At 41.1% G+C, this 16,380-nt stretch overlaps 1 protein-coding gene across 3 annotated transcripts in view; it reads right to left on the bottom strand.

The window, feature by feature from the left end:
- The window catches only part of TENM2 (teneurin transmembrane protein 2), a 1,355,200-nt gene that overhangs the window by 67,690 nt on the left and 1,271,130 nt on the right, over nucleotides 1-16,380 (bottom strand). For all 3 annotated transcript variants that reach the window (XM_043913490.1, XM_043913492.1, XM_043913491.1), the window contains 2 exons: nucleotides 7,648-7,791; nucleotides 6,751-7,000 (listed from right to left, as the gene is read on the bottom strand). In XM_043913490.1, coding sequence (XP_043769425.1) covers nucleotides 6,751-7,000; nucleotides 7,648-7,791 — 394 coding nt within the window. The remainder of the gene's footprint in view (nucleotides 1-6,750; nucleotides 7,001-7,647; nucleotides 7,792-16,380) is intronic.

Here is a 16,380-nt window from a genome sequence, read left to right as displayed (position 1 = left end):
ATGACACGTACGTGTGTGGCTCCCCCCACCCCCGCCTGACGTGCACTCTTCCTTACAGATAACACTCATCAATGAAACTCACAGGTGATGCTCTCCTCTCGTAATTGGAGCCAAAGACTCAGTGAACATTCTTTCTCAGAAAGCTAGTGAAAGTTTTGCTTCTTTTTTCTTTTAAAAGTGAAAATACAGGGACTTTCCAGTGGCTAAGACTCTGAGCTCCTAATGCTGCGGGCTCGAGTTCCATCCCTGGTCAGGGAACTAGATCCCACATGCCTCAACTAAAGATACCACATGCCACCATGGAGATAGAAGATCCCACCTGCCATAACCAAGACCTGGTACAGCCAAGTAAAAAAAAAAATCTTAAAAAAATAGAATGAAAATACATGTCAGGTTCAACAGAAAAGCAGCTGAATCTTAATAGCATTAAGGAGAAGAGGAGAGAGACTAGGGCCTCAAATAGAGAAGTACTCTCCATTTCTGAGGTTTCCTGGCCACTGTGGAAGGAACCCCTGACCTCTCTTTCCCTTCCAGCTAAGGGAGGAGGCTTCAGGGAAGGAACAAAGAGGGCTGAATGCTCTGATTCCTGTCTGGGTGCAGCTCAGGCCTTTGCCAGGGGCCATCATTAGTGATGGGTTTGCACAGGGATTACATTTTTATATTTTATTCCAACGTGTTAGTTTTTGCAAGAAAAAAAAAAGTTAATTAAATGATGCTGATAACTCTTGAGCTCTGACTGACATAGTGCAATTTAAGATTCATTCTGCAAAGCCTGGTGTGTCAGGGTGGCAGCCGGGAATTCTCGCATCTATTTTATATTGCTTAATGAAAGTGAAATGTTATCTGCCACCAGTGGTAGTCATATTTGGCTCTTAATTATTACAATATCAATTCCACTTTTTTAAAGTTAAGGTGAAAAGACTGGTTGGGATTTGGGTCTGTAGACCTGACCTACTTCTTTGCTAAGAACATCTGCTTTAAGTTGATTAATATAATATCTATGTTGGGGGAAGGAGAAGGCAGTGGGGACTCAGTCACTGAGAGTGCAGAGTCCGAATGATCGTATGGATCTGAGTTCTGGACAAAGGCTGAGGTCACGGTTATTCCAGTCCAGGGCCATTAGCAAAGTGGCTGTGTAGAAGCAACAAACACAAATAACAGCACCACTGAGTCAGTCCATGTGCATGTACTCAGGTGCCCTACTTACAAGGGACAGGCCTCGTCTTTGGGTCCATGGCCTCACGACACCAACCCTTTGAGGAAAAGGTTGTCTCCGATTCAAGAATTGAGATGGATTAGTTCTCCACACTGAGGAGTTTCAATGACTCCCCTGCACCGTCTTCAGGGTCTCTCTAAGACTTCCCCACTTGTCTCAGGGATCTCTCTGTAGGCTGTCTAGTGATTTATGTGTGTGTGCTTATCATCAGCAACAGACATGAGTAAGTAAATATGGACATGACTGACTTATCTCTGTGTGCCTGATTCTTAGTAGACAGCCCTGGAGAGAGGGAGGGCTGGAAAAATGGGTTATTGAGTAGAGGAAGGAAGCAACAGGCTGCTTCCCTTCATGCTGTAAGACCTGCCTTGGACCAGTTCCAGTCCCTCATGTTCTGCTGAGAATCACAAAGCTGCCATCAGTAGAGACTGTAGTCTTTCTCTATTCCAATTCTATCACTCTGTGGCACAGAACAGGGTGGATGGGGGGTGGCCAGAGTTTTTGTTTACGTGTTTTATTCTTAAAAAAAAGTGAGTTGGGATACATTTAGTTTAGTTTAGGGGGATGTGCTTCTGTGGCTCATACATAGTCCTTCCACTATCTCCTAGATGACAGTGGTATTCATGGCTTTAAAGAATGCTCCTGCACTGTTATACCAACACACCTAACATCATTACAGGAACTAGAATGTCCAGTGGAGAAGTCATATATCATGGAAGTGCAATGGTTAATTAATAACAAACTTTAGGTTATTTGTCTGGATTTTGTTACATCTGCACTAATTGCCAGCTTTTCTAAATTTGTTATTTGTTTGAGGTTCTTTTCTTATTTTAAATGGTAGACAGTTTCATTCTAAAATTGCATTAAGATTCAGACCCCATGAAACCTGGATCTGTCCTTGGTAAAAAGAGCTTTGAAAACAGTGCCAAGGACTGTCTAAAATTTTGTGGGAATATTGTTGTCATTGTTACTCTGGGTAGGTGCTATGTTATATTTTGTTTTCTGATCTCCATGTTTATACCCTGTCTACACAGAGAAAGCATTTCCCCTCTGAGTACAATCTCATTCTCCCTAACTTTCTACGTTGGCATTAAGCAGGGTCTGTTGGAGGTGAACGCTCAGGCAAAGTTGGCCTTTGGTGAAGCCTCTGTTCAACCTCTGCTGCCCTTACCCACTCTCCTAGGTTCCTATTTTCTTGCATCTCTTCCCTCTGCAGCACTCATACACCTGGGCAGGACAATCCCCTCCCCTAAACATCTTCCCTAGTGCAATGATGCTTCTGACCCATCCCATCAGCATCATTAGAATCTCAGCATGGGGAAGTGTTTTAGTTGGAAAAAAGCATAGCTCATATCACAATATAATCTAATAATGGGAAAAAGAGAAAAAGCTTAGAATTGCAAACATGAAGGAAAGTGTGAGATTCTTATGTTTATGGAAAGGGGCCAAGTCAAGAAAAGGCAGACAGATACTGTCCCATCCGTTATCATTTCCTGCCTCATACTGGGGTTCAGGTCTGGAGATATTCTCAAACAGGGAAGACAGGAAAGTTTGTTTGTTGATAGAACTTCACCCCAAAATGTGAATGACTGACAGATATACTCTATTCCACAGGGCTTGGGTTTTCTAAAAACCACCTGAAGAGGATAATTGTTGTAAGAAGGGAAATGGGCTCCCAGAGGCAGGTTATCAGGCTTTCTTGGGGATGTGGGTATTGAAAATGTCTCGAATGCTGGTGATATTAGAGCAGGCAGGTGATAACTGGTTTACATAAGAAGAAGGCTTCTTCCAGCATCAATTTTTCAAATGGGTAGAACTCTGCCCCTACATGTTTGGGATAGGTAAAGGACGAAGTGAGGGAGAAGGAGCGTGAACACTGAAATAAAATTAGGGTTTGGAGGCTCAGCTCTGGGACGGGCACCAACTCCCAAAATTGGATCTTTCGGCTGCCAACTCACAATGGAGAAAAGACAGAAGCACGACAGGTCTCTCCCCATCCCCCCCGCCCTTTGCTGGTTACTGTTTTGAAGAGAGGGGATTGACAGCCCTTTGTTTTCAGGTATGTGGTGGGAAGCAAAGAAGAATCAAACCAGTGTTCTTGTTAAAGCTTAACTTCTAATCGTCTGGATACCTGGCTGATGAAATAAGAGCAAGTCTAAAGGTGGTTACAAAGGAAAAAAAAAAAACCACACAGCTGTCAAGGGAAATTGACAGTTACACTCCCTCCAGCTGTCTTCAATGTTACCACGTGGGCCCTTAACTTGTACCATTGATGTTGTGGCCCCTGCAACTTGAGAGATGTGGAATCAGGGGCAAACTCCAACCAAAGAGAGGATGCTGGGCTTTATCCACTTTAACTCAAGGAGCATGTCTCGAGCCCCTCCTGCGGGCCAGGCACCTCTCTGGGCATCAAGGGGCAAAGATGTCAAAGGTGCTGACTCTACAGACATTCACACCCCGGGGCCCTACAGACTGGCAGAAATAGCTGAAAAACATGATAGTCCCATGGTGTCACCTTTGTGGGAAATGAGAGTTAAATGGCTCAGGGGAGACCAGGCTTCACGGAAGAGGAGGCCTTCAAACTCCATTTCTAAAGGGGGACCTGATGCGGGAGACGAGGCGGAGAAGGTATTTTAAGTGGAGCAAGCAGCACGAGCCAAGGTGTGGAGGCGGGGAAGTGGCAGGCAGGTGCTGACGGGGCTCTGAGCAGGAAGAGCAGGGACAAAGGAGCAGGAGCCAGACGTGGAGGGTGACAAACGCCAGGTGCGGACATGCAGCCCCTCCGAACAGGCCCGGCGCTCACTCCGCTGCCTGCCCCGCCTCCTCTCCTGGCTCCCCACTGCCCACAGGATGCCTACGAGGATGTTCTACTAGAATAACACAGGAAATAAACAACTTGGGAAAGGGACCCGGTCGGGGAGCGCTAAGAAAGTGGCATGTCTCATTGTCAGTGTGACCTTCTGAAGATTATACAGCCTCTTCCATTTTGCCTCCCCCTTCCTCTTACTGTTTATCTTTTGGTCATTATACCCTCTACCCCATGTCACCATCCCCGCCCCCGCCCCACCCACCGAGTTTCTGTGATGGTTGGTTGTTGGCTCTTCTAGAACACTCAGCTTGAATTGCTTTTCCTCTCTCAGGTGCCCATATCTTGTCCTCGAACGGGTGCTCTTTAAGCCTGGGTTTCATCCCCTTTGGGACCCTGCTCAGGGTCTGGCTCACCCTTATGCTCAGTAAACGCCTCCAGGATCCCCAATCATTGTATTGCTGAGGCCGTCATCTTCTTGGGGTGGAGCTGGGTTGTATTCTCTTCTTCTACCCACTCCCCACACTGTGCCTGGCACAGTCTCAGCATCCCAGAACACCAGCAACACTTGCTGGTGCTCAGAGCACTGACCTCCCTCTCAGAAAGATCTCAGAGACACAAAAGGCAAGGGCAGCCTGTGGCTTCTTCCAAGTCCTTCACTTGGCAGCTGAGGCTGCCTCAGAAAATACCACCAACCACTTGGCTGCTCAGATCAAAATCTTAGCAAGACCTTTGATTCTTTCCCCTCTCTCTGGTTGTCCCCACCCCAATTTCTGAAAATAGTCTATTGACATTTCCTATGAAATTTACCCTGAAAATGTATCTCAACTGGGAGCCCCCCATCTCCCTGGCTGCCACCCTAGGCAATGTCACCATCACTCAAATTGTGAAACAGGGCTATAGCCTCCCTATTGTCTCGAACTCCTACAGTCCCTTCCTCAGCTGAGAGCCAGAGTCATCTGTAAAAAAATGCAAATCAGATCATGTCAGCTCCACCCATCTTACTACTTTAACCTCCCATGGCTGTGCATTGCATAACGAAAAAGGATGTGAAAAAGCGTCTATACGTATGTATAACTGAATCACACTGCTACACAGCAGAAACGAATACAACATGGTACATCACCTATCTTCAATAATATAAATAAAGAAGAATATGATCCACACGTGTAGACGTGGTCATTCCGATCTTGAAGCACTGGTCCCCTACCTACCTCTCTGCTCTCCTCTGAGACACTCTCCCCTGAGTTCTCCACCCTCCTGGATTTCTATCAATCCCATAAATAAGCAGGTTATTTGCTGATACTGGGGCTTTTGCACAACGTTTCTCTGCCTGGGATATTCTTCCCTAGTACTCCACATGGCTATCGTCATCATTCATATCCCACCTCACGGATCACCTAATACAAGGGGTTTTTCTGAATACTTTATCTTATGTAGCTTTCTTCTTCCTCCTCCCCATCATCATAGTCCCTATTTCTCACCCTGTTAGAGTTTCCTTAGAGCACTGAAGGCCACTTGAAGAACTTTTTAAAATTTTTCCACAGGATTTAGTTTGAAGTTCCCTATCAGACCACCACCTTTGGCCAGCTGATGTGAAGAGCAGACACATTGGAAAAGACCCTGATGCTGGGAAAGACTGAAGGCAGGAGGAGAAGGGGGCGACAGAGGATGAGATGGTTGGATGGCATCACTGACTCAGTGGACATGATTTTGAGCACTCTGGGAAGTGATGAAGGACAGGAAAGCCTGGCATGCTGCAGTCCATGGGGTCGCAAAGAGTCGGACACAACTTAGTGACTGAACAACAACAGACCACCAACGTGACAGCTAGGGCTTTTCCTTTCCATGTTTTTTTTCCCCTGCTTCACCAGACAGTCCTGGTATATATTCACCAAGTATTTGTTGAATGAATTTTCTCCCTTGTTTATAGACTGAATTTCTCCCTTTACTTCTAGATGGATTCCTCTCTAGGTTTGAGGACCTGGAATCAACTTTCCCAAAAAGAGAGTTTCAAAGAGCTTTTGTCCAGAACAGAGACCTGGACTTTAGACTCAGGAGGAATCCCCTAGGGTGGCTGGAAGTTACCTAGCAAGGCCTATGCAGTAATTCTAAGTCAGATCTTAATAAATGTGCAAAGATCTAGAAAATTCACAGAGAGCTAGCACACAGAAGTGCTCAATAGAAGTGTCTGAATTAATGAATGAACGTTAGTGGTTCTCAAACTTCGATGCATATCAGAATTTTCTACAGAGCCTGTCAAAGAGAGAGACACCCTGACGCTGCTCTAGACTTACTGAACAAATTCTCTAGGGGTAGGCTCTGGAAATCTGTATTTTTAAGACGTGCCACTTTAGAAACCAGGGAAATGGACCATCAGCTTAGAGTAGTGGTTCTTTCACTGTTAGGTATGTATCAGATTCTCTCGTGGAGGTTTTATAAAATATATCTACCCAGGTCCCACCCCCAGCACAATGTCTGAAGGCTTTCACCTTTGCCATAAGGCAGGTGTCAACAACTGTATCAAATACATGAGTAGTGTTTTATCCCTATACCAAGGATTTCCCCCAATCCTTATTTGATCCCAGGTCTGGGTTATCAAACCTCAGCCCATCACACCGAATGTGTATCCTCTGGAGAAGCCCACATGTGTCCACCATTTACCCAGGGAAGTTTTGTAGCAGTGGGAGCCACAGAGTAAAAGCAGGTTTTCCATGCCGTCACTTACCGTAACTCCAAGATGCTGGTCACGTTTCGAGAGGGAAAGATGCGCCGGATATAATTGAAGTCGCCAACAAAGAGGCTCCCGTCGACTCCAACAGCCAGGGCGACTGGGGCGAGCAGCTTGTTGCCTTCAGCAAGGCCGTTGCAGCTGGGACAGGAGATGCTCCGGCGGCGGCCGTTGCCCATGATGCTGGTGATGATGGCGGGCTGCTGGGTCAGGAACTGGTTCTCCCCAGTGCCTTTGTGCAGGATTCCTGGGCGGGGTGGGGGGGGGCAGTAAATTGGAATGGTTACTGCAGCCCTCCGGGGTGGACATGTCTATCAACTTACTGAGGATGGGTGGAAGTGACAAAGGGAAGAGAAACAGTAGGAAACGTCAACTGTGGGGAGGTCCCCAATTTCCTCACAACGCTGAAAGCACTGCAACAGGATGGGTAAACCCCAAGGCCACGGTCCAGGGTAAGAAAACATTTGCAGAGATAATTGAAGAAGACTTGTGAGGGATACTAAGATGGATGGTCTGGGAAAACCAGCTCAACAGTGTTTGACATTTAAAAGGAGAAGCTGGAAAAACCTATGAGTATTTTGGGCACTTGATGAAAAATAGATGCAAGAAGGGGATGGTGATTTTGCTTAAATGTCAAGGCTGGAGAGAAGGTTCCAGAAGCAAGACTAGGTTGTATGCAGGAAAAGGAGATGTGCTCACAAACCACTTTTTTTTTTGATGTAGGCCATTTTTAAAGTCTATTGAATTTGTTATAACATTGCTTCTGTTTTATGTCTTTTTTTTTTTTTTTTGGCACCAAGGCATGTTGGGTCTTAGCTCCCTGACCAGGGAACTGAGTGTGCATTGGAAAGTGAAGTCTTAACCATCGGATCGCCAGGGAAGTCTCCCACATACCACTTTTAACGTTGAGGATGTGGTGTTTGTCCAGGGACCAGCCACCGAGGTTGGAAGGGTCCAGCTCAAATCCCTGAAGGAGGGCTGTCCTTTTCTCCCACAGGATGAGACTGGGGCAGGTCTCATATTCAAAGCCAACGGAAACTGAAAGATACAAGGGGGTGGGGCAGAGCGGGAGAAGAGAGAGTTTACTTGATTACTCCAGAGCCCTCCAGCAGGAATAAGAAACTTGTGCTCACGGTAATACAGATTCAGTTCAAAAAACTCACTCAAGGAGGCAGGCTGATTGCTTTTCTCCTTGTGATTCCATACAATATTAAATTCAAATTTCAAGCTGAACTCAACCTTGAAACTTTACACAGTATTGTCTGTGGGGATGGAAAGACCTTTCCAATGAACAGCCGGCTTTTCAAAAATGACCCCAGTGATGGAGAGGGAAGAGATGAATCATTTAAAAACTGAATACAACGCTCCTTTAGAGATGGACAGGAGACCGTTTCCCTCAGCCTGCTGCTCACGGCATGCGTTCGCTATATTCTGCGTTATTTATTTCCACTCACTAGGAGAAAGACCTATGGAAGCTTTGTGGCTCTCATTTATAAGGAGATTCTGGAGGCAACAGCTTGTGTTAGTTAAGGCACTTTGTACATTCACTCAGGATTCCAGAGGGTTCCAAGTGAGGCAGGCACGGGGACACAGCCTGCCAATTATGTGGCAATGCAGTGGGGAACAGAATCCAAAAACTATAAAAATCCTGCACTTGCCACATGGACAAATAGGAGAGAGGGGCGGGAGATGAAGGACTTGAGTCCCAATTCTGTTACAGCTCACACTTCTTCGTGGTTCCATTTTCCCCATGTGTAAAACAGAGCAAGTGAAGCTTCAATTTCTGAGAGATGTCGTGAGGATAGATGAGACAGAACGCTGAGATGCCATACATTTTTAATTGGAACGCTGCTTTAGAAATATGAGGCATTGTTATTATTGCTGTTCCTAGTACATTAAATTCTTAACTACGTGTGTCACCTTTGGGGATTCTCCTCTGCTTCTTTTAAATCCTGAGATATAGGAGTGTCGAGATGAACGAAAGATACATTTTATCTTTTAAAAAAAAGCTCCATGTATTTCCTGGCTTGTCCTCTGAAAATTCTAAGAAACAATGACCAACTCAGTAGCAAAGAGAATTGCTAGTGCTTGGTCTGTGGCCTTGAAATATTATTTCTCATTAAAAGGAATCAGGGCTCCTTGAAGACATGGCTGGGTCAAGAAATGAACAATAGAAGACCAGGCCATTTTTTCAGACCAGATAGGAAGGAAAGAAAATCTACTAGGGCAATGGCAAAAGAATTTGGGAATCAGCTTGAAGAGGCTTCTATTGACCAAAGATGAGACAATCTGACTATTAGGAAAGACAACTTCAATGGATATATTAAGAGGTATTTCACCCTATGAGTTTATAATGGTATTTAAAAAATGGATTTGCCACTGGTAGAGGATATTAGAGAGCCAACTTACAATGTTGAAAACTGGTAAACAAAAGGTAAGAATCAAGCATTTATCTTATTTAAACTGTGCTTCAAATAACAAAGTCGCCAATGAAAAAGTATCTCTATAGAAAAGTATTCTAGCTAGTAAATAATAAAGAAGCAATGACATTATTAGAATATCATTTTGCAATCCCTAATGACCTAATGAATCTAGGTAATGAGCATTTCAATGCTGCAGAAAGCATAAAAGAATAGACAAGCTGACATTAGTCACCTCCTGATAGAGATAAATTTAACCAAGGAGGCAAAAGATCTATACACTGAAAACTCCAAGAAATTGATGAAAGAGACTGGAGAAGACACAAATAAATGGAGAGATACTCCATGCTCATGGATTAGAAGAATTAATATTCTACAATGTCCATACAACCCAAAGCAAAGTACAGATTCAGTGTAATCCCAATCAGTATTCCAGTGGTATTTTTCACAGAAATAGAACAAACATTCTTAAAATATGCATGGAACCACAAAACCCTGAACAGGCAAAGCAATCTTGAAAAGAAGAACAAAGCTGGAGGCACCACATGCCCGGATTTCAAGCTATATTACGAAACTATATTTATCAAAACAGCATGGTGCTGTCATAAAAACAGACACAAAAATCAGTGGAATAGAAATATAGAGTCCAGAAATAAACCTAAGCATACACAGTCAACTAATTTTGATAAAGGAGCCAAGAATATTTCAGTGGGCAAAGGACACTCTCTTCAATAAGTGGTCTGGGAAAGTTGGACAGTCACATGAAGGAAAAAAAAAGAAACTGTACCACTCTATACTATTCATAAAAATTAACTCAAATGGATTAAAAGGCCCTAAGCCCATAAAACTCCTGGAAGAAAACACAGGCAGTAAGCTCCTTAACATCAGTCATGGCAATGATTCTTTGAATTTGACAGCCAAAGTAAAGGCAACAAAAGCAAAAAAGAGCAAGTAGGACTCCGTCGGACTAAAAAGCTTCTGCACCGCAAAGGAAACCATCCATAAAATGAAAAGAGAAAATATTTGTAAATCATATATCTGATAACAGGTTAGTGTCCAAAGTATATAAAGAACTCGCACCTCCTGACAACCAAAAGCCAAAAAATCCAATTAAAAAAACAGGCAAAGGAACTTAATGGACATCTATCAGAAGACATACGTAAGGCCAGCACTACATGAAAAGATTCTCAGTATCACTAACTTCCAGGGAACTGCAAATCAAACCCACAATGTGCTATTACCTCACACCTGTCAGAATGGCTATCATCAAAAAGAATACAAATGACAAATGTTGGTGAGGATGTGGAGAAGAGGAACCCTTGTGCACGACCGGCAGCAATGTAAACTGGTATAGCCATGGAAAACAGTATGGAGGTTTCTCAAAAAATTAAAATAGAACTACCATGTGACCCAGCAATGCCACTTTTCGGTATTTACCTGGAGAAAACAAAAACATTACACTGTAGCATTATTTACAATAACTAAGATACAGAAACAACTAAGGTGTCCATCAACAAATGGATGGATAAAGATGATGTGGTATACAATCAATGAAATATTATTCAGCCATGTAAAAGAATGAAATCTTGCCATTTGTGACAACACAAATGAACCTTCAGGGCATTATGTTGAGTGAAATATGTGAGACAAAGAAAAGACATATACTGTATAATCTCACCTATATGTGGATCTAAAAATTTGTGTAAATAGGAATATTACTTGCTCTAAATGCCTTAATGCTTTATTGTGATAAATAGTACATTTCTTTTTGTGAGATCTAACTAATCTTTTTAAAGTGTTTATGGAGTAAAGATGATCATAAGCAGAATAAAAAATTAAAAACAAGCAAAAAACCAATATCATGGACAGGTAACAAATTGGCGTCTGCCAGAGGCAAGGGCTGAAAGGTGGACCAAACAGGTGAAGGAAATAAAAATGTAGAAACTTTCAGTTAAAAAATAAATGAGTCATGGGGATGTGAGGTACAGCATGGTGACTATAGTTGGTGATACTGTATTGCATATTTGAAAGTTGCTGAGAGACTAGATCTTAAAAGTTCTCATCACCAGGAAAAATTTTGTATCTAAGTATGACAACAGATGTTCACTAGACCTATTTCAGTCATCATTTTGCAATATATACAAATATTGAATCATTATGTTATACACTTCTTATATGTCAATTATACTTTAAAAAAGTTGGTATAGATAAAAAATCAAACCTGTACCTAGGAAACCTCCAGGTTTAGCTATCGATTTACAGGAGATACAGAACAGTGGAATATGTTAAACAGTCACAGGTGTGCAATTAGAAAACAAACCAGATTATGAGAAATACTACAGGCAAACAGCAGTTTCTTCAACAGATACATCATAAAACAAAAATGAGCTAGAAGTGAAAGGAAAAACCATAGTTTAAAATAACTGAAGAGAAATCAACCAATTGCACAAGGCATATCTCATAGTACACACAGGGAAATCTCTATAGTAATTACACAAAAGAACATGATAAATAAGTCAAAGCGACTAATATCAAAGACAGCAAAAAAAGAAAGAAGGGACAATGGTTAACAAAAAAGCTAGAAAACAGAGGCTAAAATGACAATGCTAAGTCCCTACCTACCAATAACTTATTTAAATGTAAACATTACAGCCTCCAATCAGAAGACATGAAATGGCCATGTGAACAAATCAAACAAACAAGATTCAATGACATAACGCCTACTATAGGCTTAAGGCGGAGAAGGCAATGGCACCCCACTCCAGTACTCTTGCCTGGAAAATCGCATGGACGGAGGAGCCTGGTAGGCTGCAGTCCATGGGGTCGCGAAGAGTCGGACACAACTGAGCGACTTCACTTTCATGCACTGGAGAAGGAAATGGCAACCCACTCCAGTGTTCTTGCCTGGAGAATCCCAGGGACGGCGGAGCCTGGTGGGATGCCGTCTGTGGGGTCGCACAGAGTCGGACACAACTGAAGTGACTTAGCATAGCATAGCATAGGCTTAAGGACCCATGTAGACTGAGAATGAAGGGATGGAAAAAGACATTTCAAGCTTTCAAGCAAGTGGTAAACCTCCCTACCCTGCCTCAAGCAAGGGTAGCTATATTTATATCAGATGAAATAGATTTTAAACTAAAAATGTTCAAAAGAGACAAAGGTGATCATTATACAATTGTAAAGCAGTCAATACATTGAGAATATATAACAATTATAAATATTTATTCACCCAACATTGCAGCATCTACAACATTGCAGCATCTAATCATATAAAGCACAACTAATAAAGCTAAAAGGAGAAATAATACAGTAAAGTTAGGGATTTAATATCCCACTCTCAAAAATGGATAGATCACCCAGACAGAAAATCATAAAGGGGACAGTTGATTTGAACAATACTATAGACCAAATGGACCTATCACACATAGAACATTCTATCCAACAACACCAGAATACACATTTCTTCTCAAGGGTACAAGGAACATTTTAGGTCACATGTTAGGCCACAAAACAAGTGTTAGCAAATTCAGGAAGATTAAAATCATACCAAGTATCTTCTCTAACCACAATGGCATGAACCTAGAAACCAATATCAAGAAAACTGGAAAATTAAAAAATACATGGAAAATTAAAAAACGCTCTCCTGAATAACCAACAGATCAAAGAAGAAATTAAAGGGGAAATAAAAAGAGACAGATTAAAATGGAAACACAAATACCAGAACTTCTAGGATGCATTAAAAGCAGTACTAAGAGGAAAGTTCACAGCAGTAAACACCTACATTAAGAAGGATCCCAAATAAACAACATAACTCTATGTCTTAAGGAATTAGAAAAAGAACAAACTGAGTCCAAAGTTAGCAGAATGAAGGAACAAATAAAGACTAGTGTATAAATGAATAAACCAGAAAGCAGAAAAACAATAGAAAAGATTAACCAAACCAAGAGTCAGTTCTTTGAAAAGATAAACAAAACTGAGAAATCTTTAATAAGACTAACTATGGAAAAAAGAGAAAGGACTCAAATCAACAAAATTAAAAATGAAGGACACATTATAATTTATACTACAGTAATACAATGGATCATAAGAAGCTCCTCTGAATAACTACATACCAATAAACTGAACACTCTAGAAGAAATGGAAAAATTCTTAAAGGCATAACTTATCAAGACTGCATTGGGAAGAAATAGAAAATCTGAACAACCAATTACTAGTAAAGAGATTGACTCAGTAATCAAAAATCTCCCAGTGAAGAGAGGCTTAGGACCAGATGGTCTCACTGGTGAATTTCTCTAAACACTTCATGAAGAATAAACAGCAATCCTTTTCATATTGGAAACAGAGTGTCCAATGATGGATGAATGAATAAAGAAATGGCAATGTATACACACACACAAAATGTAGTATATGTGTAAATATACAATATTACTGAGTCATAAAGAACTATGTAGGAGTTCTTTATAGTAGGAAATCCTTAATAGTAGGAAATCCTACTATTTGCAATAACATGGATGGAACTTGAAGGCATTATGCTAAGTGAAATAAGTCAGACAGAAAAAGACACTGTATGATCTCACTTATATATGGAACGTAAAAACAAAATGAAACAAACTAATAGAAAAAGATCAGACTCGAGGTTCCCAGAGGCAGAGAGTGGGGAAAAGGGAAATTGGATGAAGATGGTAAAAAGGTACAAATTTCCAGATATAATATAAATAAGTACTAGAAAGAATGCAAAGAAGTACTAGGAACGTAATGTATAACAAGATGACTGTTGTTAACACCGCAGTATGATACACAGGAAAGTCGCTGAGAAAGTAAATCCTATGAGTTCTCATCATAAAAAGAACACATTTCCCCTTTTCTTCCCTTTTTTGCTGTATCTTTATAAGATAAATGCTTAGCTGAATCTACTGTGCTAATCATTTCACAATATAAGTAAATCAAATTATCATACTATATGTCTTCCATAGTAATGTATGTCAATTATTTCTAAAACTGAGGAAAAAAATCCAGAGATGAAAAGGAAAACCATTGATTTAAATTTTTTAAGAGAACTCAGCTATTCCCTTCTTGGTATTTATCCAGAGAACACTAAGACATTAATTCAAAAAGATATATGCACCTCTATATTTATTGCAGTATTTACAATAGTTAAGATATAGAAACAATCTAAGTGCCCACTGGTGAATAAGTGAATAAATGAACTGTGGCACATATAGACAGTGGAAATACTACTTAGGCATAAAAAGAATGAAATCCTGCCATCTGTGACAACGTGGATGGACTTTGAAGGTATCACGCTAAATGAAACCAATCAGAAAGAGAAAGACAACATTCTGAATGGTTTCACTCATATGTGGAACGTAAACAAAACAAAACAAAACAAAAAAACCCCACAAATGAACAAACACAATAAAGCAAAAACAAAGGCAAAGATACCGAGATCAGACTAGCGGTTCCCAGAGGGGAAGGGAGTTGAGGATGGGTCAAATGGGTAAAGGGGATCAATGGCATGCTGATAGGTGGTAACAAGATTTGTGGTGGTGATCACTTTGTAATGTGCATAGAAGGTAAGTAATAATGCTGTATATCAGAAGCGTATATAACAAAAAGAAGAAACCAACCAGTTACAAACAGTGGATCTTATGTGGATTCTGATTCAAGCAAATAAAGTACTTCTATTTTCAGATATTCATAAAGCAATTTAAATATTGAATGATGATTGGCTGTTTAATATAAAGATTCTGTTTCCTTGTTGTAATGATGATGTTGTTATACTTTCAAAGTGCTTTTCAGAGATACATTCTGATATATTATGAATGAAATGATGTGATGTCTGCCACTTGCTTTAGAAAAATACAGGTGGCAGAGGAGTGGCTGAAGGTAAGGAATAAACAAGAGTCAACGAGATGTGTTGATAAAGGTAGAAATTGGAGTACATGGGGTGTGTTATAGTATTCAGACTATTTTTTGATGTTAGCTATCATTTTGATATTGGCTAAAGCCTGACATACTATTTATTAAATTAGCCACTGTTGACAATAAATGCACTGGTTACTCCAATAACTTATTACTGTTCTGAAGAATAGCAAGGAGAGATAAGAAAGCCTTCCTCAGTGATCAATGCAAAGAAATAGAGGAAAACAACAGAATGGGAAAGACTAGAGATCTCTTCAAGAAAATTAGAGGTATCAAGGGATCATTTCATGCAAAGATGAGTACAATAAAGGACAGAAATGGTATGGACCTAACACAAGCAGAGGATATTAAGAAGAGGTGGCAAGAATACACAGAAGAACTATACAAAAAGGATCTTCATAATCCAGATAACCACAATGTGATCACTCACCTAGAGCCAGACATCCTGGAATGGGAAGTCAAGTGGGCCTTAGGAAGCATCACTATGAACAAAGCTAGTGGAGGTGATGGATTCTGGTTGAGCTATTTCAAATCCTAAAAGATGATGCTGTGAAGGTGCTGCACTCAATATGCCAGCAAATTTGGAAAACTCAGCCACAGGACTGGGAAAGGTCTGTTTTCATTCCAATACTAAAGAAAGGCAATGCCAAAGAATGCTCAAACTATCACACAATTGCATTCAACTCTCACACTAGCAAAATAATGCTCAAAATCCTCCAAGCCAGGCTTCAACAGTACGTGAACTATGAACTTCCATATGTTCAAGCTGGATTTTGAAAAGGCAGAGGAACCAGAGATCAAATTGCCAACATCTGCTGGATCACCAAAAATGCAAGAGAGTTCCAGAAAAACATCTACTTGTGCTTTATTGACTACACCAAAGCCTTTGACTGTGTGGATCACAACAAACTGTGGAGAATTCTTCAAGAGATGGGAATACCAGACCTGCCTGACCTGCCTCCTGAGAAATCTGCATGCAGGTCAAGAAGCAACAGTTAGAACTGGACATGGAACAACAGACTGGTTCCAAATCAGGAAAGGAGTATGTCAAGGCTGTATATTGTCACCCTGCTTATTTAACTTATATGCAGAGTACATCATGAGAAATTCTGAGCTGGATGGAGCACAAGCTGGAATCAAGACTGCCAGGAGAAACATCAATAACTTCAGACACTCAGATGACACCACCCTTATGGCAGAAAGCGAAGAAGAACTAAAGAGCCTCTTGATGAAAGGGAAACAGAAGAGTGAAAAAGTTGGCTTAAAACTCAGCATTCAGAAAACT

This window comes from Cervus elaphus, chromosome 9 (assembly GCF_910594005.1).
Source record: "Cervus elaphus chromosome 9, mCerEla1.1, whole genome shotgun sequence".
Classification (NCBI taxonomy): Eukaryota; Metazoa; Chordata; class Mammalia; order Artiodactyla; family Cervidae; genus Cervus; species Cervus elaphus.
The sequence above is the reverse complement of the archived record's forward strand: the minus strand, read 5'-3'. Positions and strand labels throughout refer to the sequence as shown.